The 26,238-nt window shown below is 45.9% G+C and overlaps 1 protein-coding gene across 11 annotated transcripts in view; it reads left to right on the top strand.

Moving 5' to 3' along the window:
* Positions 1 to 26,238, top strand: part of LOC139756399 (protein kinase C, brain isozyme-like) — a 498,787-nt gene that overhangs the window by 194,688 nt on the left and 277,861 nt on the right. For 4 of the 11 annotated variants that reach the window (XM_071675823.1, XM_071675819.1, XM_071675821.1 and 1 more), the window contains exon 6: positions 2,022 to 2,174. In XM_071675823.1, the coding sequence (XP_071531924.1) occupies positions 2,022 to 2,174 (153 nt within the window). Of the gene's footprint in view, positions 1 to 2,021; positions 2,175 to 2,997; positions 3,010 to 26,238 lie in introns of all 11 variants that reach the window. The other 7 variants (XM_071675817.1, XM_071675818.1, XM_071675813.1 and 4 more) reach the window with 4 other exon arrangements.

Here is a 26,238-nt window from a genome sequence, read left to right on the forward strand (position 1 = left end):
GACAACCACTGACATCCATCACCCTGCCAGCCACCATGACAACCACTGACATCATCACCCTGACCTACCACCATGACAACCACTGACATCATCACCCTGACCTACCACCATAACAACCACTGACATCCATCACCCTGCCCAGCCACCATGACAACCACTGACATCCATCACCTGACCTACCACCATGACAACCACTGACATCCATCACCCTGACCTACCACCATAACAACCACTGACATCCATCACCCTGCCCAGCCACCATGACAACCACTGACATCCATCACCCTGCCCAGCCACCATGACAACCACTGACATCCATCACCCTGCCCAGCCACCATGACAACCACTGACATCCATCACCCTGACCTACCACCATGACAACCACTGACATCCATCACCCTGCCCAGCCACCATGACAACCACTGACATCCATCACCCTGACCTACCACCATGACAACCACTGACATCCATCACCCTGCCCAGCCACCATGACAACCACTGACATCCATCACCCTGCCCAGCCACCATGACAACCACTGACATCCATCACCCTGCCCAGCCACCATGACAACCACTGACATCCATCACCCTGCCCAGCCACCATGACAACCACTGACATCCATCACCCTGACCTACCACTATAACAACCACTGACATCCATCACCCTGCCCAGCCACCATGACAACCACTGACATCCATCACCCTGACCTACCGCCATGACAACCACTGGCACCCTTTACCTTCCCCAGCCACCATGACAACCACTGACACCCGTCACCCTCCCCTGCCACCATGACAACCACTGACACCCGTCACCCTCCCCAGCCACCATGGCAACCACTGACACCCACCACCATGACAAACACTGGCACCCGTCATCATGACTACCACCGACACCCGTCCTTCCCCAGCCACCATGGCAACCACTGACACCCGCCACCATGACAACTACTGGCATCCGCCACCCTGGCCTACCACCATGACAACCACTGACACCCACCATCATGACAACCACTGACATCCGTCACCCTGCCCAGCCAACATGACAACCACTGACACCCGTCACCTTGGCCTCCTACCATGACAACCACTGACACCCGTCTCCCTGACCTGCCGCCATGACAACCACTGACACCCGTCACCCTGGCCTACCACCATGACAACCACTGACACCCGTCTCCCTGACCTGCCGCCATGACAACCACTGACACCCGTCACCCTGGCCTACCACCATGACAACCACTGACACCCGTCACCCTGGCCTACCACCATGACAACCACTGACACCCGTCACCCTGGCCTACCACCATGACAACCACTGACACCCGTCACCTTGACATACCTCCATGACAACCACTGACACCCGTCACCCTCGCTTGCCAACATGACAACCACTGACACCTCTTACCCTGTCATGCCACTATGACAACCACTGACACCCGCCACCTTCGCTTGCCACCATGACAACCACTGACACCTGTTACCCTGGCATGCCACTATGACAACCATTGACACCACCCAGGACAACCACTGACACCCGTCACCCTGGCATGCCACCATGACAAGAAGTGACACCCGTCAACCTGGCATGCCACTACGACAACCACTGGCACCAACCAGGACAACCAGTGACTCCCGTCACCCTTGCATGCCACCATGACAACCAGTGACACCTGTCACCCTGGCATGCCACCATGACAACCACTGACACCACCCAGGACAACCAGTGACTCCCGTCACCCTTGCATGCCACCATGACAACCAGTGACACCTGTCACCCTGGCATGCCACCATGACAACCACTGACACCACCCAGGACAACCACTGACACACCCACCATTTGCATTGCTCACGTACCCTTTATCAGTTAGCTTAATATCACAGTCTAAGTAACCTTATTGTTTGCCTTTAATAGTAAAAAAAAGAGATAATGAGAATATTGTGTGTCTTGAGTTAGGAGTGCATGATTGCCAGCGTTATGTATGATGGCATTAATAACGTTGTGTTGTATGCGGTAACAGAAGACCTCGCTCTCCAAGAAGGCCCCCAGCACCACAGACAACCACATCCCCCACAACATGAACAAGCGCGATATCATCCGCGCCACCGACTTCAACTACCTCATGGTGCTGGGCAAGGGATCCTTCGGAAAGGTGCTCCTGGCTGAACGTAAGGTGAGTCCAACCTATGTTGCTACTGCCCCCGATATACCCCAGCTGTTCATCATGACTCCCCTCCCCATATTTATCAGAAATATTAGAAATAGAAGGATTTCTTTGTGGCATTTACGGATGTAGAAAATTACACACACACACACACACACACACACACACACACACACACACACACACACACACACACACACACACACTGGGTGCCTGGCTTAGGCCGGTGCGTGTGTGTTTGTGTACGCACATAGGTATAAAGACAATACATATATACAAGGTAAAGAGACGGGGCAACGCGAGTGTGAAGCTATCCCCATAACACACACACACACACACACACACACATATGAATTACATTAGGTAACAGTAGCAGCTTACGTAAGAAATAGGTTAGGTGGGGGAGACTAATTGCATAAATATTTAATTAAAACTTGACCCCTCACCATGTGGTGGTAATCCCTGCGTGTTTTTAATAATAATAATATGGAAAGTGTTAGCGTTGTAACAGTTATAATCAGATTTCATTAACATTGCAGAGTGGCAGGAGAATTAGATTTTCATATCACCCGCTTGATTTTGCATTTCTTGTATCTTAATGTGTTTCTAGTGTGTATTACTAGGTTCTGTTATGAGGTTGAGACTATAGTGCTTGCTAGTGAGGCAGTAGGAAATATGTGACAAGGGAAGCCTAAGGCAGGTGTGTACGGCAGCTAATCCTCACATCACATGTGACTTTCTCTCCTGCTGTGTGGCCATCCACTTTGTTGGCCGCTACCCACCGTGGCCACGACCGTTGGCCACCGCCTGCCTGCCCCCCTCTACACTGCAGGGCAGACCTTCAGTAAGATCTCGTGTTGTACCAGCGCCCAGGGTGACCCCTCTCCACCTTACGTTCCATGTAACTGAATGGCTCCCTCGCAAGAGGTCCTGGTTTGTCTCACTTGTAGTCTTCAGATGTTGCCAATTCTCTGCCATGAACGCATGTGTGGCGCAAGGTAAAGTATGATGGGTTTAATGATGACGGATGCTGGCAATATTTGAAGTGCTGCCTCAGAGGTTCACACGTTATGTTTAAGACTGAGGGTGAGAGAGGGTCACGTAGGGTGTGTCGTGTGCGGTGTGGCTAAGACTCGCCTGGGTCGCCTTCTGCTTCGCATGTGCAGTCGTGTCTGTGTCAACTGATGACGTGTGTGCTGAGTGTGGGGCTGACTTCTCAGGTCTCATCTACCTTCGTCTACCCTTTTTGCTCGTACTGTGTCGTGTGAGAGCTTCCCCGTCCGTGCGTTTCGCCTCTCGACCTTATAATGGTCTACGTCGGCCCTGGTTTTGTTTTGGTGATGCCAAGAGTACAGCTGTGATGTGTGCTGTGTGTTCCTGTGTATGTACAAGGGAAATTAACCTCATTCTACATATGTAACATTCGATAACCTGTATTGTATAATGACGTGAAGTAACCGTTGCTTCTTGCAAGGTTTGAAGTGTTGCAACCTGGAACGTCCTTCTTCTGGAAGTGGAGTTTGGATTTGCCTCGTGAAATGGACAAGTTCGTTCTTGATTTTGTTTTGTTCTGGATAGTCTGCCATCTGACATTTGTCTGTGAAATCTTAAGTGTTAACATGTGTTCTGTGAGACAGCTGTCTTTTGACGTATCTTCCCAGGAACAGTTGACCTTTTAAAGTTTTTATTTTGTTACTCTTTCGCTTTTGACCCGTACCTCGTGTCACAGTTACCTCCACACCTGTCTAACAGCTCCTTGACCTGCGTGTCCTGCCTGGGTTTTTGTCTTGCTAATAGTTTTGTCCTGGTACAGTTGTCCTCGCAACTACAACAGCTGATTGGGAAGCTTTCTCTTACAGCAGTGGAATTTTTTAAAGGAGGGATGAGGAGAGGTGGGGGATTAGGTCCTGAATTTGATCGTGTGGATGTTTTTATTTTCATCTGAATGTTAGAACGTTTGACCCGTAACATTTGCGTGCTCACGTGACTGTCCTCTGACCTCTCTCCCCTGGAACAGTTGACCAATCATCTTGTCCACTGGAATAAGTGATTCAAGCTTGACCTCTGTTCCCTGGAGCTGATGCCTCGCGTCTTGATCGTCCCGAGACAGTTGGTTCGTGACCTGTGTGTCCCGGTACCGTTGTCCTCTGACCCGGCGACTCCTCGTTAGTTCTGGAATATTTGCTACTTGACCTGTCTACCTTACCACTGTTGGTTCTTGATCCTTGTCTCTGGAAACAGGTAAACCCTGAGCTGTGTTGTGTATTACAGAAGTAGTGATCGCCATCTGTGTTCCCCAGGTTTGGTTGAGTTAGTTATCACGAAAAACGAATCCATGGCATCTGTCTCCATAAATAATTGATCCTTAGCTTTTGTTTCCTGGAATTAACGAAAACAGTCCGAAACCTTTGCGAACTCAGTATGGAATAGTAGAACAGGATGGTGTTGTTTTCTTATGTCACGAACGTGAAATTTCGAATGATAATAAGAGTTGATTTCTTTAGTTGATTGTCGGAGCTTTAGGCCAGTCACCTGCCAGGTGTCATGGAAGCCGTCAGTCAAAGTTATAACCACCACCCGAAAAAAAATCTTTTCAACTTTTTCAGAGATTGAAGACAACTGTAAGGCCACATACACTCTCATTATGTATGTGGCTCATGTGTGAATGTCACTAAGGTGGTATTGATTACTATTGTTTCAGACTTGAGTTTTAGCATCTGATTTATTTCACTTATTGTTTCAGTCTGAGGATTAGAATTTTAACATCTGAAAAATTTCCGAATATTCCGAACACTTGGTCATAGCAGAGTCCTGACGTTATTATCCGGAGAAAATGTCTATGAGACGGATGTTCATCAACTCACGTGGGTAGCGTACAGTGACTTCCCTTCATATGCCACAGTGACGAGATGGGCTGGACGAGGCCAGTGTGGTCCCAAGTCGAGAGGATTTGACCACAGCTGACCACCGCATTAAAGTCCGGGAAATCAGCGGTGGTTGAGACTTCTCATGAAAGTCTTGTGGCCCACCATCGTGCGGGTCATTGAGCAACATGACTGAGGATCCGGCATGATGCATCTCTACAGATCTCAACGCTCAGCACTGCTAGACGAGGGTTGCCTCACACAGTGCCGCCGAGATCTGACGTGGGCCTTAGTGAAGGGTTGGCATATTGTGTCCCTGAGACACCCCCCCGAGAGAGAGGGCTGGAGGGGCCCTGGTAAGGGAAGGATAAGACAAAAAAAATCACTCAAATATATCTTACATCATCTGTTGTTTGGTCACTTTATTGAAGTTTTTTTGAATTTCATCTCCGCTCTTCCCGGGCCTTGGGGATTTTCCCCGTCTTCTTGGTAGCGGGCCTGGCCTCAGGTCAAAAGCCGTTTCAGCTTTGTGAAGGCGATCCAGCCAACCTTCTTTTACGTTGTTTCGCAGGGGACGATGAGGCCTGCATCCATCTTTTGGACCCAGAATCCAAGTCGGAACCATTTTCTGTATATCCTGCAACGTTTGTCTCTTTCCAGTATATCCAGGATCATCAGTACCTAACCTGTAAGTCGTAGAAGATCTATCCCTTTCCTTTGTGTCCAAGAACATCTGTCCTTTTCCCGTACGTCTTAAAACATCTGTCCCAGTTCTATATATCCCAGAACATCTATCCCTTTTCTGTATGCCCAGAACATCTGTCCCTTTCATTTATGTCCTAGAACATGTCACTTTCCTTTGTCCTAGAACATGTCACTTTCCTTTATGTCCTAGAACATCTGTCCCTTTCATTTATGTCCTAGAGCATCTGTCACTTTCCTTTATGTCATAAAACATGGCCTTTACGTTTATGCCCTGTAGTGGTTTTCTTCTACTCTGTACTGCAACAATTTTGTGTTTGTGTGTGTGTGTGTGTGTGTGTGTGTGTGTGTGTGTGTGTGTGTGTGTTCTATAGCAGTATATTCTTGTTCTGTTGACCTGCAACACCTGGCACAAGTTTGTCTGTCCTCGGACTTTGTCTCCAATAATTCGAATCTTCGTCATGTTTCTAATGATACACCTTCTTCTTGACACCAGCACCACGAGTACCAACAGCACCAGCAACACCAGCACCAACAGTACCAGCAACACCATCACCAACAGTACCAGCAACACCAGTACCAACAGTACCAGCAACACCAGTACCAACAGTACCAGCAACACCATCACCAACAGTACCAGCAACACCAGCACCAACAGTACCAGCAACACCAGCACCAACAGTACCAGCAACACCAGTACCAACAGTACCAGCAACACCAGTACCATCAGTACCAGCAACACCATCTCCAACAGTACCAGTAACACCATCACCAACAGTACCAGCAACACCATCAGCAACAGCGCCAGCAGCATTAGCACCAACAGTACCAGCAACACCAGCACCAACAGTACCAGCAACACCATCACCAACAGTACCAGCAACACCATCACCAACAGTACCAGCAACACCAGCACCAACAGTACCAGCAACACCATCACCAACAGTACTAGGAACACCAGCACCAACAGCACCAGCACCAACACTAACAGCAACATCAGTACCAACAGTACCAGCAACACCATCACCAACAGTACCAGCAACACCATCTCCAACAGCACCAGCAGCACCAACAGTACCAGCAACACTAACACCAACAGTACCAGCAACACCAGCACCAACAGTACCATCAACACCATCACCAACAGTAACAGCAACACTAGCACCAACAGCACCAGCAACACCATCACTAACAGTACCAGCAACACCAGCACCAACAGCACCAGCAACACCATCACCAACAGTACCAGCAACACCAGTACCAACAGTACCAGCAACACCAGTACCAACAGTACCAGCAACACCATCACCAACAGTACCAGCAACACCAGCACCAACAGTACCAGCAACACCATCACCAACAGTACCAGCAACACCAGTACCAACAGTACCAGCAACACCATCACCAACAGTACCAGCAACACCATCACCAACAGTACCAGCAACACCATCAGCAACAGCGCCAGCAGCATTAGCACCAACAGTACCAGCAACACCAGCACCAACAGTACCAGCAACACCATCACCAACAGTACCAGCAACACCATCACCAACAGTAACAGCAACACCAGCACCAACAGTACCAGCAACACCATCACCAACAGTACTAGGAACACCAGCACCAACAGCACCAGCACCAACACTAACAGCAACATCAGTACCAACAGTACCAGCAACACCATCACCAACAGTACCAGCAACACCATCTCCAACAGTACCAGCAGCACCAACAGTACCAGCAACACTAACACCAACAGTACCAGCAACACCAGCACCAACAGTACCAGCAACACCATCACCAACAGTAACAGCAACACTAGCACCAACAGCACCAGCAACACCATCACTAACAGTACCAGCAACACCAGTACTTACAGAACCAGCAACACCATCACCAACAGTACCAGCAACACCAGCACCAACAGTACCACTAACACTAGCACCACCAGTACCAGCTACACCATCACCAACAGTACCAGCGACACCAGCACCAACAGTGCCATCAACACCAGCACCAACAGTAGCAGCAACACCAGCATTAACAGTACCAGCAACACCAGCACCAGCAGTACCAGCAACACCAGTACCAACAGTACCAGCAACACCATCACCAACAGTACCAACAACACAAGCATCAACAGTACCATCAACACCAGCACCAACAGTACCAGCAACACCATTACCAACAGTACCATCAACACCATCACCAACAGTACCAGCAACACCAGCACCAAAAGTACCAGCAACACCAGCACCAACAGTACCAGCAACACCATCACCAACAGTACCAGCATCACCAGCACCAACAGTACCAGCAACACCATCACCAACAGTACCAGCAACACCAGCACCAACATACTACAGGACACCAGACCACAACAATCACCATCAACACCAGAACATACAGCTACCACGAACACCATCACTCAACCTGTACCAGCACACCATGCACCAACATACCCAGCACACCAGCACCAACAGTACAGCAACACACCACCAGTCCAACACCATGCCACCGCAAACAAACATACTCAGCGCCACCAATAGAACACCAATCAACACCAGCAACATGACCACCTAACACCATCCAACTACATGCTTAACTGCACCACAGTAAACCAGCCACATCACCACAGTCGCTATCAAGCCCACTGAACAACATCCATCACTAGTACCAGCCACCACTAGAACAACCATCTCAACTACAGTACCATGCCAACATACCTGAAACAACCACCAGTCACCACAACATACATGCCACCACTATAAGTCCACATCCCACCAACAGCCGCCACTGGCAACAACCACCATCAACACAGTTATAGCACCATCCACACTAACAACACCATCACCAGATGTTATCAGCGCCACCACTGAACACCATCAGTCACAACCGCACGTTATCATAGCCACCATCTAGAACACCATCATCACACCATGTATCATGCCAGCACACTGACAACCACATCACCACCAGTCCTATCATGCCACCACTAGAACATACCACACCACCAATTATCATGCACCACTAGAACAACCATCACCACCGTGTTATCATTGCCACCACTGGAACAACCATCATCACCACCAGTCCTATCATGCCACCACTGGAACAATCTCCATTACTTCCAGTTCTCTTGCCACCACTGGAACAACCATCATCACCACCAGTCCTATCATGCCACCACTAGAACAACCATCATCACACCATGTTATCATGCCACCACTGGAACAACCATCATCACCACCAGTGTTATCATGCCACCACTGGAACACCATCATCACCACTAATGTTATCATGCCACCACTGGAACAGCCATCATCACCACCAGTGTTATCATGCAGCCACTGGAACACCCCATCACCACAACTATTATCATGCCACCACTAGAGCAACCACCATCACTACAGTGTTACGCTGCAACCACTGGAACAACTACCATCACCACTAGCGTTATCATGCCACCACTGGATAGCCATCATCCCCACCAGTGTTATCATGCCGCCACTGGAACAACCATCATCACCACCAGTGTTATCATGCCTCCACTAGAACAACCATCACCACCAGTGTTATCATGCCTCCACTAGAACAACCATCACCACCAGTGTTATCATGCCACCACTGGAACAACCATCATCACCACCAGTGTTATCATGCCACCACTGGAACAACCATCACCACCAGTGTTATCATGCAACCACTGGAACAACCACAATAACCACTAGTGTTATTATGCCACCAACTGGAACAATCATCATCACCACCAGTGTTATCATGCCACCACTGGAACAGGCATCATCACCACCAGTGTTATCATGCCACCACTGGAACAGGCATCATCACCACCAGTGTTATCATGCCACCACTGGAACAGGCATCATCACCACCATTGTCATCATGCCACCTATGGAACAGCCGTCATCACTGCCACTGTTATTAAGCTACCACTGGAACAACCACCGTCACCACCAGTTGTCATGCAGCCACTGGAACAAACATCATCACTACCAGTGTTACCATACCACCACTGGAACATCCATTATAACTACCAGTGTTACTCTTCTACCTTTGGAAAAATGCCATCGTCACCACCACTGGGGCAACCACTGTCACCACCAGCGTTACGCTGTTTCCACAGGGACAACTACAATCATCTTCTCTGTTACCCCTCCATCACTGGAGCACCCACAATCATCACCAGTGTTACCCTGCAACCACTGGGATAACCATTATCACTACCGGTGTTACTTTGCCACCACTGGGACAACCACCACCATTACCAGTGTTATCCTGCCACCACTGGGACAACCAGTTACCCTGCCACCACTGAGACAACCATCATCACCACCAGTGTTACCCTACTTCCACTGGGACAACCACCATCACCACCAGTGTTACGCTACCACAACTGACACAACCACCATCACCACTGTTGTTGCCCTGCCACCACTGGGCAGGATGGATGATGTCACTGGGCGGGATGGATGATGTTACTGGGCAGGATGGATGATGTCACTGGGCAGGATGGATGGTGTCACTGGGCAGGATGGATGGTGTCACTTGATAGGATGGATGATGTCACTGGGCAGGATGGATGGTGTCACTGGGCAGGATGGATGGTGTCACTGGGCGGGATGGATGATGTTACTGGGCGGGATGGATGATGTTACTGGGCAGGATGGATGATGTCACTGGGCAGGATGGATGGTGTCACTGGGCGGGATGGATGATGTTACTGGGCAGGATGGATGATGTCACTGGGCAGGATGGATGGTGTCACTTGATAGGATGGATGATGTTACTGGGCAGGATGGATGATGTCACTGGGCAGGATGGATGGTGTCACTGGGCGGGATGGATGATGTTACTGGGCAGGATGGATGATGTCACTGGGCAGGATGGATGGTGTCACTGGGCAAGATGGATGGTGTTACTGGGCAGGATGGATGATGTCACTGGGCAGGATTGATGGTGTCACTGGGCAAGATGGATGATGTCATTGGGCAGGATGGATTGTGTTACTAGGCAGGATGGATGATGTCGCTGGGTAGGATGGATGAAGTCTGTGCAAGATGGGTGATGTCATTGGGCAGGATGGATGTTGTCACTGGGCAGGATGGATGATGTCATTGGGCAGGATGGATGATGTCACTGGGCAGGATGGATGTAGTCACTAGGCAGGATGGATGATGTCATTGGGCAGGATGGATGGTGTCGCTTGGTAGGATGGATGATGTCACTGGGTAGGCTGGATGACGTCACTGGGTAGGATGGATGATGTCACTGGGCAGGATGGATGGTGTTACTTGGCAGGATGGATGATGTCATTGGGTAGGATGGATGATGTCACTGGGCAGGATGGATGGTGTCACTTGATAGGATGGATGATGTCACTGGGCAGGATGGATGGTGTCACTGGGCAGGATGTATTGTGTTACTGGGTAGGATGGATGGTGTCACTGGGCAGGATGGATGGTGTCACTGGTAGGATGGATGGTGTCACTGGGCAGGATGGATGGTGTCACTTGGTAGGATGGATGATGTTACTGGGCAGGATGGATGATGTCCCTGGGTAGGATGGATGATGTCACTGGGTAGGCTGGATGACGTCACTGGGTAGGATGGATGATGTCACTGGGCAGGATGGATGGAGTTACCAAGCATCATGGACGTCGGATCCTCAGGAGGATGGATTGTATCAGGACTCAGACAGATGACTGGCTGGCTGTACCCTGGAGACGACCTGCACGTCCACCACCACCACCACCCAGGACACTGCCATTGATGGGCTCTGCAGAACGTACAGTGCTGAAGTGAGACCAATGGGAATCCTCGTCTCTCGGCTGAATTCGTATACCAGCTGGATTATTTGGTTTTGAATACGCAAAGCTTAATAAAATCTTTGTTTACTGTTATGGTTCACTAGCCATTATCGTGTCACACCAGACTTGGTCAAGTCCTTCACCTCACTGAGAATACATAGTTAGGATGTAGGAAGACAGGAGTGCGCAGTGTCGTTGAAGGGTGTAGTAGGTGGTGAGGGAGTGGTGAGTCAGGTTAAGTCACCACTAACGAGTATGATGGGTTTGTTGGTGAAAGACAAATAGCATGAGACCTGATGATCCACGTCGAGGCTGTCATCTGTGGGAGAGTAATATTATCTAGATTTCCCATTGTTCTTTGCCACAGAGGAATGATAGTAGAGCAGAGGACACATCCCCCACCCACCGCTCCCTCCCACTTAAACTGCCGATAACAAGAAGTTATAAAGGAGCAGCATATAGTATGTAGAGTGTATACTGCCTTGGAAATGTTCTTAGAGTGTGTGGATTGAACATTATGCCTGAAGTACATTTCCTTCGGTAACCCCTAGGGAGAAGGCTGAAATGTGCAGTGCATTTCCTTCGTAATGAGACTTGTTTAGTCGTAACTGATACGGTTAAACTATTTGACTTGCCCTGATTTAAACTTATCGCTGTTCCATGGATTGTAAATGATGAGAGTAACGTCCTCAGGTGGGGGGGGGGGGGGGGGAGGAGAGTGGTGAGGATAGCTTCTCCAGTGGAGGGGAGCAGGAGTGGTGAGGATAGCTTCTCCAGTGGAGGGGAGCAGGAGTGGTGAGGATAGCTTCTCCAGTGGAGGGGAGCAGGAGTGGTGAGGATAGCTTCTCCAGTGGAGGGGAGCAGGAAAGTGTTGAGGATTGCGTCTCTAGGAATGGGCGGGGCCGTAGAGTGGTGAGGATATCGTCACCAGGGGTTGGAGAGAGAGAGAGAGAGAGAGAGAGAGAGAGAGTAGGAGAGTTGTGAGGCAAGGTAGCAGTTCCTGGAGGTGAGGGGGTGTGAGGCGAGGCTGGGGTATACAGTTTCTAAAAACGTTAATGTCTTATTAAGACTCGGGGAAGGCCTTGGGGGCACCGCTGGTGGCAGAGTCGCATGATTGGTCCAGGGCAGACGTGGGAGGGGCTTAATAACGCTAATTTGACAGCTAACAAAAGAAGTTTTGTGCAGAAAGTACCAGCTTCATTGCACATTATACCTCCTTTTTATAAGCCATGTCCACAATAGTGTGTGGCTGACGTGCCATAAATATTCAGATTTTGGAAGGCACCCAAGTGCTGAAACTGAAGGGAGAGATAGCTAGATAGATGGATAGATAGATAGATAGAGAGAGAGAGAGAGAGAGAGAGAGAGAGAGAGAGAGAGAGAGAGAGAGAGAGAGAGAGAGAGAGAGATTGCGTATGGTGTTGATGTTATGGAAAGCGGACGAGACAGAATGGATCAAGTTGGGCAGAATGTATTGAGATGCAGCAGGTCCCCTCCCTCAGTCCTCCCAATGACAAAATATCCAGAATGAGTATGAAGCAAGTATGGCAATATAGTCACCATCCCCATATAGCCAAAATGGTGATATAGCCATCATAGCAATATAGCTATCATGAAAGTACAGGAAAGAACTAGTGGTTATCACCTGCCTCAGCCGCCTCCACCCGGCCTGCCAGCCGCCACACTTGCTGGGGTAGGCACGGCCCCGTGGTCTCATGACAACTGGTTGGTGTGTGTGTGTGTGTGTGTGTTTGTTTGTGTAAGGTCATGGTTTTGCCTTATTACTTAATCTCAAGTCTCACTGAACACGGTTCCTTCCATCATATAGTTCATTGGTCACAACTGTATGCTTCGGGATATTTGCCCCTTTTCCTTTATGCATCCTATATATATATATATATATATATATATATATATATATATATATATATATATATATATATATATATATATATATTCTAGGTTTTCCATCGTTGCACGGAAAGATGACTTATAGAAAAGATTTTAAATCAATTTAAAAGGTGGCTTTTGTTGACCTTTTTAGTGCAGGTTTTGGTGGTACTTTCATTATGATATAAGACTGCAAGGCCGTACAGTGAACTAAGCGTAATTTCTAAAGCTTTTTGAGAAGCTTCCTTTGGTGGCCTCAGAATGGCCTTTATGTTCAACGTGCGACAACTGAAAATCTTGTCCAGATTCTGCAATACCTACAACCATAATCTGGGGCTTCTAGATGCTGCAAACGCGGGAGACAGCGACAAAGTATAATAATAAAAAAGATATATATATATATATATATATATATATATATATATATATATATATATATATATATATATATATATATTTTCTTTCATACTATTCGCCATTTCCCGCGTCAGCGAGGTAGCGTTAAGAACAGAGGACTGGGCCTCTGAGGAAACGTCCTCATCCAGCCCCCTTCTCTGTTCCTTCCTTTGGAAAATTAAAAAAAAAAAGAAAAGAAAGAGGGGGGGAGGATTTCCAGCCCACCGCTCCCTTCCCTTTTAGTCGCCTTCTACGACACGCAGGGAATGCGTGGGAAGTATTCTTTCTCCCCTATCCCCAGGGGATATATATATATATATATATATATATATATATATATATATTTTTTTTTTTTTTTTTTCATACTATTCGCCATTTCCCGCGATAGCGAGGTAGCGTTAAGAACAGAGGACTGGGCCTTTGAGGGAATATCCTCACCTGGCCCTCTTCTCTGTTCCTTCTTTTGGAAAAAAAAAAAAAAAAAAAAAATATATATATATATATATATATATTTTTTTTTTTTTTTTTATACTTTGTCGCTGTCTCCCGCGTTTGCGAGGTAGCGCAAGGAAACAGACGAAAGAATTGGCCCAACCCCCCCCCCCCCCATACACATGTACATACACACATCCACACACGCAAATATACATACCTACACAGCTTTCCATGGTTTACCCCAGACGCTTCACATGCCTTGATTCAATCCACTGACAGCACGTCAACCCCTGTATACCACATCGCTCCAATTCACTCTATTCCTTGCCCTCCTTTCACCCTCCTGCATGTTCAGGCCCCGATCACACAAAATCTTTTTCACTGCATCTTTCCACCTCCAATTTGGTCTCCCTCTTCTCCTCGTTCCCTCCACCTCCGACACATATATCCTCTTGGTCAATCTTTCCTCACTCATTCTCTCCATGTGCCCAGACCATTTCAAAACACCCTCTTCTGCTCTCTCAACCACGCTCTTTTTATTTCCACACATCTCTCTTACCCTTACGTTACTTACTCGATCAAACCACCTCACACCACACATTGTCCTCAAACATCTCATTTCCAGCACATCCATCCTCCTGCGCACAACTCTATCCATAGCCCACGCCTCGCAACCGTACAGCATTGTTGGAACCACTATTCCTTCAAACATACCCATTTTTGCTTTCCGAGATAATGTTCTCGACTTCCACACATTTTTCAAGGCTCCCAAAATTTTCGCCCCCTCCCCCACCCTATGATCCACTTCCGCTTCCATGGTTCCATCCGCTGACAGATCCACTCCCAGATATCTAAAACACTTCACTTCCTCCAGTTTTTCTCCATTCAAACTCACCTCCCAATTGACTTGACCCTCAACCCTACTGTACCTAATAACCTTGCTCTTATTCACATTTACTCTTAACTTTCTTCTCCCACACACTTTATATATTTTATATATATATATATATATATATATATATATATATATATATGTATATATATATATATATATATATATATATATATATATATATATATATATTATATTTTATATATATATATATATATATATATATATATATATATATATATATATATATATATATATATATATATATATTATATTTTTTTTATTATACTTTGTCGCTGTCTCCCGCGTTTGCGAGGTAGCGCAAGGAAACAGACGAAAGAAATGGCCCAACCCCCCCCCATACACATGTATATACATACGTCCACACACGCAAATATACATACCTACACAGCTTTCCATAGCTTACCCCAGACGCTTCACATGCCTTGATTCAATCCACTGACCGCACGTCAACCCCGGTATACCACATCGCTCCAATTCACTCTATTCCTTGCCCTCCTTTCACCCTCCTGCATGTTCAGGCCCCGATCACACAAAATCTTTTTCACTCCATCTTTCCACCTCCAATTTGGTCTCCCTCTTCTCCTTGTTCCCTCCACCTCCGACACATATATCCTCTTGGTCAATCTTTCCTCACTCATCCTCTCCATGTGCCCAAACCACTTCAAAACACCCTCTTCTGCTCTCTCAACCACGCTCTTTTTATTTCCACACATCTCTCTTACCCTTACGTTACTCACTCGATCAAACCACCTCACACCACACATTGTCCTCAAACATCTCATTTCCAGCACATCCATCCTCCTGCGCACAACTCTATCCATAGCCCACGCCTCGCAACCATACAACATTGTTGGAACCACTATTCCTTCAAACATACCCATTTTTGCTTTCCGAGATAATGTTCTCGACTTCCACACATTCTTCAAGGCCCCCAGAATTTTCGCCCCCTCCCCCACCCTATGATCCACTTCCGCTTCCATGGTTCCATCCGCTGCCAGATCCACTCCCAGATATCTAAAACACTTCACTTCCTCCAGTTTTTCTCCATTCAAACTCACCTCCCAATTGACTTGACCCTCAACCCTACTGTACCTAATAACCTTGCTCTTATTCACATTTACTCTTAACTTTCTTCTTCCACACACTTTACCAAACTCAGTCACCAGCTTCTGCAGTTTCTCACATGAATCAGCCACCAGCGCTGTATCATCAGCGAACAACAACTGACTCACTTCCCAAGCTCTCTCATCCCCAACAGACTTCATACTTGCCCCTCTTTCCAAAACTCTTGCATTTACCTCCCTAACAACCCCATCCATAAACAAATTAAACAACCATGGAGACATCACACACCCCTGCCGCAAACCTACATTCACTGAGAACCAATCACTTTCCTCTCTTCCTACACGTACACATGCCTTACATCCTCGATAAAAACTTTTCACTGCTTCTAACAACTTTCCTCCCACACCATATATTCTTAATACCTTCCACAGAGCATCTCTATCAACTCTATCATATGCCTTCTCCAGATCCATAAATGCTACATACAAATCCATTTGCTTTTCTAAGTATTTCTCACATACATTCTTCAAAGCAAACACCTGATCCACACATCCTCTACCACTTCTGAAACCACACTGCTCTTCCCCAATATATATATATATATATATATATATATATATATATATATATATATATATATATATATATATATATATATATATATACAGGTTACACCCCGAGTGAAAAGTCATCTTTGGCGACGCTGTCTTGTTAGTACTACAGTATCGTCAAAGAACCCTCCCCTGCTTGTGCTGTGTTATAACTTTGTAGAACAGACACAGTAGAAAGAGCCATGTATAACAGACACAGTAGAAAGAGCCATGTATAACAGACACAGTAGAAAGAGCCATGTATAACAGACACGGTAGAAAGAGCCATGTATAACAGACACAGTAGAAAGAGCCATGTATAACAGACATGGTAGAAAGAGCCATGTATAACAGACACAGTAGAAAGAGCCATGTATAACAGACACAGTAGAAAGAGCCATGTATAACAGGTATAACAGACACAGTAGAAAGAGCCATGTAAAACAGACACAGTAGAAAGAGCCATGTATAACAGACACGGTAGAAAGAGCCATGTATAACAGACACGGTAGAAAGAGCCATGTATAACAGACACAGTAGAAAGAGCCATGTATAACAGGTATAACAGACACAGTAGAAAGAGCCATGTATAACAGACACGGTAGAAAGAGCCATGTATAACAGACACGGTAGAAAGAGCCATGTATAACAGACACGGTAGAAAGAGCCATGTATAACAGACACAGTAGAAAGAGCCATGTATAACAGACACGGTAGAAAGAGCCATGTATAACAGACACGGTAGAAAGAGCCATGTATAACAGACACGGTAGAAAGAGCCATGTATAACAGGTATAACAGACACAGTAGAAAGAGCCATGTATAACAGACACGGTAGAAAGAGCCATGTATAACAGACACAGTAGAAAGAGCCATGTATAACAGACACGGTAGAAAGAGCCATGTATAACAGACACAGTAGAAAGAGCCATGTATAACAGATACGGTAGAAAGAGCCATGTATAAATGACACGGTAGAAAGAGCCATGTATAACAGACACGGTAGAAAGAGCCATGTATAACAGACACAGTAGAAAGAGCCATGTATAACAGATACGGTAGAAAGAGCCATGTATAAATGACACGGTAGAAAGAGCCATGTATAACAGACACGGTAGAAAGAGCCATGTATATCAGATACGGTAGAAAGAGCCATGTATAACAGATACGGTAGAAAGAGCCATGTATAACAGATACGGTAGAAAGAGCCATGTATAACAGATACGGTAGAAAGAGCCATGTATAACAGACACGGTAGAAAGAGCCATGTATAACAGATACGGTAGAAAGAGCCATGTATAACAGACACAGTAGAAAGAGCTATGTATAACAGACACGGTAGAAAGAGCCATGTATAACAGACACAGTAGAAAGAGCCATGTATAACAGACACAGTAGAAAGAGCTATGTATAACAGACACAGTAGAAAGAGCCATGTATAACAGACACGGTAGAAAGAGCCATGTATAGCAGACACGTTAGAAAGAGCCATGTATAACAGACACGGTAGAAAGAGCCATGTATAACAGGTATAACAGACACAGTAGAAAGAGCCATGTATAACAGACACGGTAGAAAGAGCCATGTATAACAGACTAGGTAGAAAGAGCCATGTATAACAGGTATAACAGACACAGTAGAAAGAGCCATGTATAACAGACACGGTAGAAAGAGCCATGTATAACAGGTATAACAGACACAGTAGAAAGAGCCATGTATAACAGACACGGTAGAAAGAGCCATGTATAACAGACTAGGTAGAAAGAGCCATGTATAACAGGTATAACAGACACAGTAGAAAGAGCCATGTATAACAGACACGGTAGAAAGAGCCATGTATAACAGGTATAACAGACACAGTAGAAAGAGCCATGTATAACAGACACGGTAGAAAGAGCCATGTATAACATGTATATATATATATATATATATATATATATATATATATATATATATATATATATATATATATATATAAATTTATTTATTTTGCTTTGTCGCTGTCTCCCGCGTTAGCGAGGTAGCGCAAGGAAACAGACGAAAGAATGGCCCAACCCGCCCACATACACATGTATATACATACATATCCACCCATGCACAATATACATACCTATACATCTCAATGTACACATATATATACACACACAGACACATACATATATACACATGTACATAATTCATACTGTCTGCCTTTATTTGTTCCCATCGCCACCTCGCCACACATGGAATAACAACCCCCTCCCCCCTCATGTGTGCGAGGTAGCGCTAGGAAAAACACCAAAGGCCCCATTCGTTCACACTCAGTCTCTAGCTGTCATGTAATAATGCACCGAAACCACAGCTCCCTTTCCACATCCAGGCCCCACACACTTTGCATGGTTTACCCCAGACGCTTCACATGCCCTGGTTCAATCCATTGACAGCACGTCGACCCCGGTATACCAAATCGTTCCAATTCACTCTATTCCTTGCACGCCTTTCACCCTCCTGCATGTTCAGGCCCCGATCACTCAAAATCTTTTTCACTCCATCTTTCCACCTCCAATTTGGTCTCCCTCTTCTCCTCGTTCCCTCCACCTCTGACACATATATCCTCTTGGTCAATCTTTCCCCACTCATTCTCTCCATGTGACCAAACCATTTCAAAACACCCTCTTCTGCTCTCTCAACCACACTCTTTCTATTTCCACACATCTCTCTCACCCTTACATTACTTACTCGATCACACCACATATTGTCCTCTATCTTCTCATTTCCAGCACATCCACCCTCCTGCGCACAACTCTATCCATAGCCCACGCCTCGCAACCATACAACATTGTTGGAACCACTATTCCTTCAAACATACCCATTTTTGCTTTCTGAGATAATGTTCTCGACTTCCAAACATTCTTCAAGGCTCCCAGAATTTTTGCCCCCTCCCCCACCCTATGATTCACTTCCGCTTCCATGGTTCCATCCGCTGCCAGATCCACTCCCAGATATCTAAAACACTTCATTTCCTCCAGCTTTTCTCCATTCAAACTTACCTCCCAATTTACTTGACCATCAACCCTACTGTACCTAATAACCTTGCTCTTATTCACATTTACTCTTAACTTTCTTCTTTCACACACTTTACCAAACTCAGTCACCAGCTTCTGCAGTTTCTTACATGAATCAGCCACCAGCGCTGTATCATCAGCGAACAACAACTGACTCACTTCCCAAGCTCTCTCATCCACAACAGACTGCATACTTGCCCCTCTTTCCAAAACTCTTGCATTCACCTCCCTAACAACCCCATCCATAAACAAAATTAAACAATCATGGAGACATCACACACCCCTGCCGCAAACCTACATTCACTGAGAACCAATCACTTTCCTCTCTTCCTACACGAACACATGCCTTACATCCTCGATAAAAACTTTTCACTGCTTCTAACAACTTGCCTCCCACACCATATATTCTTAATACCTTCCACAGATCATCTCTATCAACTCTATCACATGCCTTCTCCAGATCCATAAATGCTACATACAAATCCATTTGTTTTTCTAAGTATTTCTCGCATACATTCTTCAAAGCAAACACCTGATCCACACATCCTCTACCACTTCTGAAACCACACTGTTCTTCCCCAATCTGACGCTCTGTACATGCCTTCACCCTCTCAATCAATACCCTCCCATATAATTTACCAGGAATACTCAACAAACTTATACCTCTGTAATTTGAGCACTCACTCTTATCCCCTTTGCCTTTGTACAGTGGCACTATGCAAACATTCCGCCAATCCTCAGGCACCTCACCATGAATCATACATACATTAAATAACCTTACCAACCAGTCAACAATACAGTCAACCCCTTTTATAATAAATTCCACTGCAATGCCATCCAAACCTGCTGCTTTGCCGGCTTTCATCTTCCGTAAAGCTTTTACTACCACTTCTCTATTTACCAAATCATTTTCCCTAACCCTCTCACTTGGCACACCACCTTGACCAAGACACCCCACATCTGCCACTCTATCATCAAACACATTCAACAAACCTTCAAAATACTCACTCCATCTCCTTCTCACATCACCACTACTTGTTATCACCTCCCCATTTGCCCCCTTTACTGAAGTTCCCATTTGCTCCCTTGTCTTACGTACTTTATTTACCTCCTTCCAAAACATCTTTTTATTCTCCCTGAAATTTAATGATACTCTCTCACCCCAACTCTCATTTGCCCTCTTCTTCACCTCTTGCACCTTTCTCTTGACCTCCTGCCTCTTTCTTTTATACCTCTCCCACTCATTTGCATTTTTTCCCTGCAAAAATCGTTCAAATGCCTCTCTCTTCTCTTTCACTAATAATCTTACTTCTTCATTCCACCACTCACTACCTTTTCTAATCAACCCACCTCCCACGCTTCTCATGCCACAAGCATCTTTTGCGCAATCCATCACTGCTTCCCTCAATACATCCTATCCCTCCCCCACTCCCCTTACCTCCTTTGTTCTCACCTTTTTCCATTCTGTACTCAGTCTCTCCTGGTACTTCCTCATACAAGTCTCCTTCCCAAGCTCACTTACTCTCACCACTCTCTTCACCCCAACATTCTCTCTTGTTTTCTGAAAACCCCCACAAATCTTCACCTTTGCTTCCACGAGATAATGATCAGACATCCCTCTAGTTGCACCTCTCAGCACATTAACATCCAAAAGTCTCTCTTTCGTGCGTCTATCAATTAACACGTAATCCAATAACGCTCTTTGGCCATCTCTCCTACTTACATACGTATACTTATTTATATCTCGCTTTTTAAACCAGGTATTCCCAATCACCAGTCCTTTTTCAGCACATAAATCTACAAGCTCTTCACCATTTTCATTTACAACACTGAACACCCCATGTATACCAATTATTCCCTCAACTGCCACATTACTCACCTTTGCATTTAAATCACCCATCACTATAACCCGGTCTCGTGCATCAAAACCACTAACACACTCATTCAGCTGCTCCCAAAACACTTGCCTCTCATGATCTTTCTTCTCATGCCCAGGTGCATATGCACCATTAATCACCCATCTCTCTCCATCAACTTTCAGTTTTACCCATATCAATCGAGAATTTACTTTCTTACATTCTATCACATACTCCCACAACTCCTGATTCATGAGTAGTGCTACTCCTTCCCTTGCTCTTGTCCTCTCACTAACCCCTGACTTTACTCCCAAGACATTCCCAAACCACTCTTCCCCTTTACCCTTTAGCTTCGTTTCACTCTGAGCCAAAACATCCAGGTTCCTTTCCTCAAACATACTACCTATCTCTCCTTTTTTCTCATCTTGGTTACATCCACACACATTTAGACACCCCAATCTGAGCCTTCGAGGAGGATGAGCACTCCTCGCGTGACTCCTTCTTCTGTTTCCCCTTTTAGAAAGTTAAAATACAAGGAGGGGAGGATTTCTGGCCCCCCGCTCCCGTCCCCTTTAGTCGCCTTCTACGACACGGGAGGAATGCGTGGGAAGTATTCGTAATCCCCTGAGTTTGGTAAAGTGTGTGAAAGAAGAAAGTTAAGAGTAAATGTGAATAAGAGCAAGGTTATTAGGTACAGTAGGGTTGAGGGTCAATTCAATTGGGAGGTGAGTTTGAATGGAGAAAAACTGTAGGAAGTGAAGTGTTTTAGATATCTGGGAGTGGATCTGGCAGCGGATGGAACCATGGAAGCGGAAGTGGATCATAGGGTGGGGGAGGGGCGAAAATTCTGGGAGCCTTGAAGAATGTGTGGAAGTCGAGAACATTATCTCGGAAAGCAAAAATGGGTATGTTTGAAGGAATAGTGGTACCAACAATGTTGTATGGTTGCGAGGCGTGGACTATGGATAGAGTTGTGCGCAGGAGGATGGATGTGCTGGAAATGAGATGTTTGAGGACAATGTGTGGTGTGAGGTGGTTTGATCGAGTAAGTAACGTAAGGGTAAGAGAGATGTGTGGAAATAAAAAGAGCGTGGTTGAGAGAGCAGAAGAGGGTGTTTTGAAATGGTTTGGTCACATGGAGAGAATGAGTGAGGAAAGATTGACCAAGAGGATATATGTGTCAGAGGTGGAGGGAACGAGGAGAAGAGGGAGACCAAATTGGAGGTGGAAAGATGGAGTGAAAAAGATTTTGTGTGATCGGGGCCTGAACATGCAGGAGGGTGAAAGGAGGGCAAAGAATAGAGTGAATTGGAGCGATGTGGTATACCGGGGTTGACGTGCTGTCAGTGGATTGAATCAAGGCATGTGTTTGGGGGTGGGTTGGGCCATTTCTTTCGTCTGTTTCCTTGCGCTACCTCGCAAACGCGGGAGACAGCGACAAAGCAAAAAAAAAAAAAAAAAAAAAAGATATATATATATATATATATATATATATATATATATATATATATATATATATATATATATATATGCACACTCACGAATACAGTGCATATGGACGTACAAACCTCCAACAGCCAGGATCTGATTTTTTAAATGTTACACTGATCTTATTTACTTAAGAGAATACAGTGTGTGAGTTGGGTACGTGTGTGAACGCAACAAAACAGCGGTGCTTTAGGAGGTGGTGTGTGTGTTTGTGTGTGTGTGTGGTAGGGTAGCGTAGCGAGCACGCCATCCACTTTAACTCTGCAATACCCCGCCCTTCCACTTCCCCCAGTGACTCTGGCCCCTTCTCTCTCCCTTCCTTCCCTTCCGTCCTCTTGCTCTTCCGTTCCAGCCTTTAGATGTTACCTCCTCTTCTACTTCATCTTTGAAAATGTGGTTCCTTATTATTCTTAAGCTCATTAAAAAAAAATCTTTAAAACCCTTTTCTTTTTCTCGTTATATTTTCACCATCTCAAGTGTCCAACATCCAACTTCGATGCTATGACGTGCATTTGCCCAAGTTGGTTTGGATGTGCAGCAAGTATCTCACAGCCATTCATGCCCACACCCTGTCTGGCTGCTTCTGGTAGCGTCCAGAACGACTTTTTAATGGCCTCTCCCACGAGTCTCGATCGGCCCTTCCGGCTGCTGTTTGATGGCCTCGTAGACGATTCTCTAATGGACACTTTTTTTTTCATTTTTTGCTCTCAGCAACAGCTCTTACGGCCTCATCATCGTGTCTTTAATGGCTTCTCCAGCGTCTTTGAAACGATCTTTCCACCAACTGTCTGATATCGCTCATGGCTGTGATATGAAAGCCTCTCCGACAGCTTCGTAACCATTATATCCAACGTGTGTAACTACACTAAGAGCTGTGCGCCAGCATGATCCACAGCTTTCTGGAGGCCACCCACCTCTGTGACTTTGACCATGCCTGCACTTTCTGGACACAATAATGATTATTGATGCCCATACTGAACGATCTCAGAGGCTTTGATGACCTTGCACATCTTTTTGTCTGGTTTACCATCGTCGCCTTAAGCCTAACACGGCTCATCCTCTGACCGCTATGCTGGCCGCCTCTACAGCTGTGTTGGTCCTCTTGACGTCTCTCTGATAACCTCACCAGTGTCTCCTGTATACCATGATGGCACCGCCAAGAAGTCACAGTATATTCTCACCAGTGTCTCTCTGGCGTCCTCAGCTGTTTCAGACTCCATGATGGTTTGTTACCCGTCTCGTGAGGTACAGTGATATCTTGGAAAGAGTCCCTGGAAGTTTAGAATTTGTCTTGTTGTAAGTTTTACGTCTTGTTGTTTGGGAGGTTATTAACTACGTTTTTTTTATGATTTTCATGGAAAAGAATCGCAGCCTTAAGAAACGGTCACAGACAGCTCCTTTGTTCTGACTAGGCATATTGATAGCTGTACAAACCGATTGTCTGATAACCAAGTCACTGATGTCTTGTTTACTGTGTCAGTGGCAGCCACTACATGTTCTCGATGTTAAGTGACGTCTTCACTTATAACATTTTCTAGGTTCTTGACGTCCTCGCCGATGGCTCTGTCAGTGATCTTACTAAGTTCGTATCAGTATGTATAGTTCGGTAATATCTTCACTAACAGCTGTCAGGCATCCTTAGGTTTGGTTACCCATCGTCATCCGCGTCCTTTGAACATCCTGACACTTAAATCCTTCACGATGTCAGCGGGACCACAGTGACAGCTGAACCTAAAACTCCTTGAACGATAAAGTCTTGTATACCTGACGTCACACCTTATTTTTGTAGGATATATAATAGAGTTTGAGAAAGGTCTTTTGTGACGGTCTTAATGACTGTCTCTGATAGTCCTTAATGATTATCCTTTCCTGGCGGCCATTTGGTAGTTTCATGGATGGCTGCTGACTGCCTCACAGTCAGTCAGTCCATCGGTCAACTAAAGAATTATCTGACGACGACTTGACGACCTCACTTAACTGTCTTGAGAATATGATGTCTGTCTTGATAGTCTGGCAACCCCTGTACACATCATGTTGATGTGTCCAGTTGCCGCTGGACGATCATAGTTAACTATGGATGATTTGCACATCTCACCAGGTGCTCTTTGAAATTGTCTCTCATGATATCAACAACTCTTTTGATGGCCCAAGAAAGTCACTTAAGTGACTTGAATGATTGCAACAGTTCGACCTCACTGACGTATTTATGACGTCCTTCTAGCCTGATTGATCTATAAAGCTTCATCAAAAGCTTTTCTGACGGCAGAATGTACTCATACGTGTGATGATCCAACCAGCGGTGCTGTTAAATAATGTAAAATATTTACATTTAAAGTTTTCACTTTAGCTTTGTTAACTGCGTTCCCCAGGCAGTGCTGTATGTCCCGAACTGATACTGTCACTATCACGAGGGAACATGTGCAGTCTCACCATACGATGAGACACTATCACGAGGGAACATGTACAGTCTCACCATACGATGGGACACTATCACGAGGGAACATGTACAGTCTCACCATACGATGGGACACTATCACGAGGGAACATGTACAGTCTCACCATACGATGAGACACTATCACGAGGGAACATGTACAGTCTCACCATACGATGGGACACTATCATGAGGGGAACATGTACAGTCTCACCATACCACGGGACACTATCACGAGGTAACATGTACAGTCTCACCATACCACGGGACACTATCACGAGGTAACATGTACAGTCTCACCATACGATGGGACACTATCACGAGGGGAGTGTGTGTAGTCTCAGCCATACAGTGGGACACTATCACACGAGGGTTAAAAATCAACGAACAGTTTCCTAACCATTATCCTCGGTGGCCTTAACTTTCTCAGGCCCCGCGTAATTGATGAGCATCGACGTTAGCAATGCTGCCTTGGCCTCCGTGAGCCACTACCCACCCTAGCCCGTACTACCCGCTCTAGCCCGTACTACCCGCTCTAGCCCGTACTACCCGCTCTAGCCTGTACTACCC

This window comes from Panulirus ornatus, chromosome 21, assembly GCF_036320965.1.
Source record: "Panulirus ornatus isolate Po-2019 chromosome 21, ASM3632096v1, whole genome shotgun sequence".
In the NCBI taxonomy this organism is placed as follows: domain Eukaryota; kingdom Metazoa; phylum Arthropoda; class Malacostraca; order Decapoda; family Palinuridae; genus Panulirus; species Panulirus ornatus.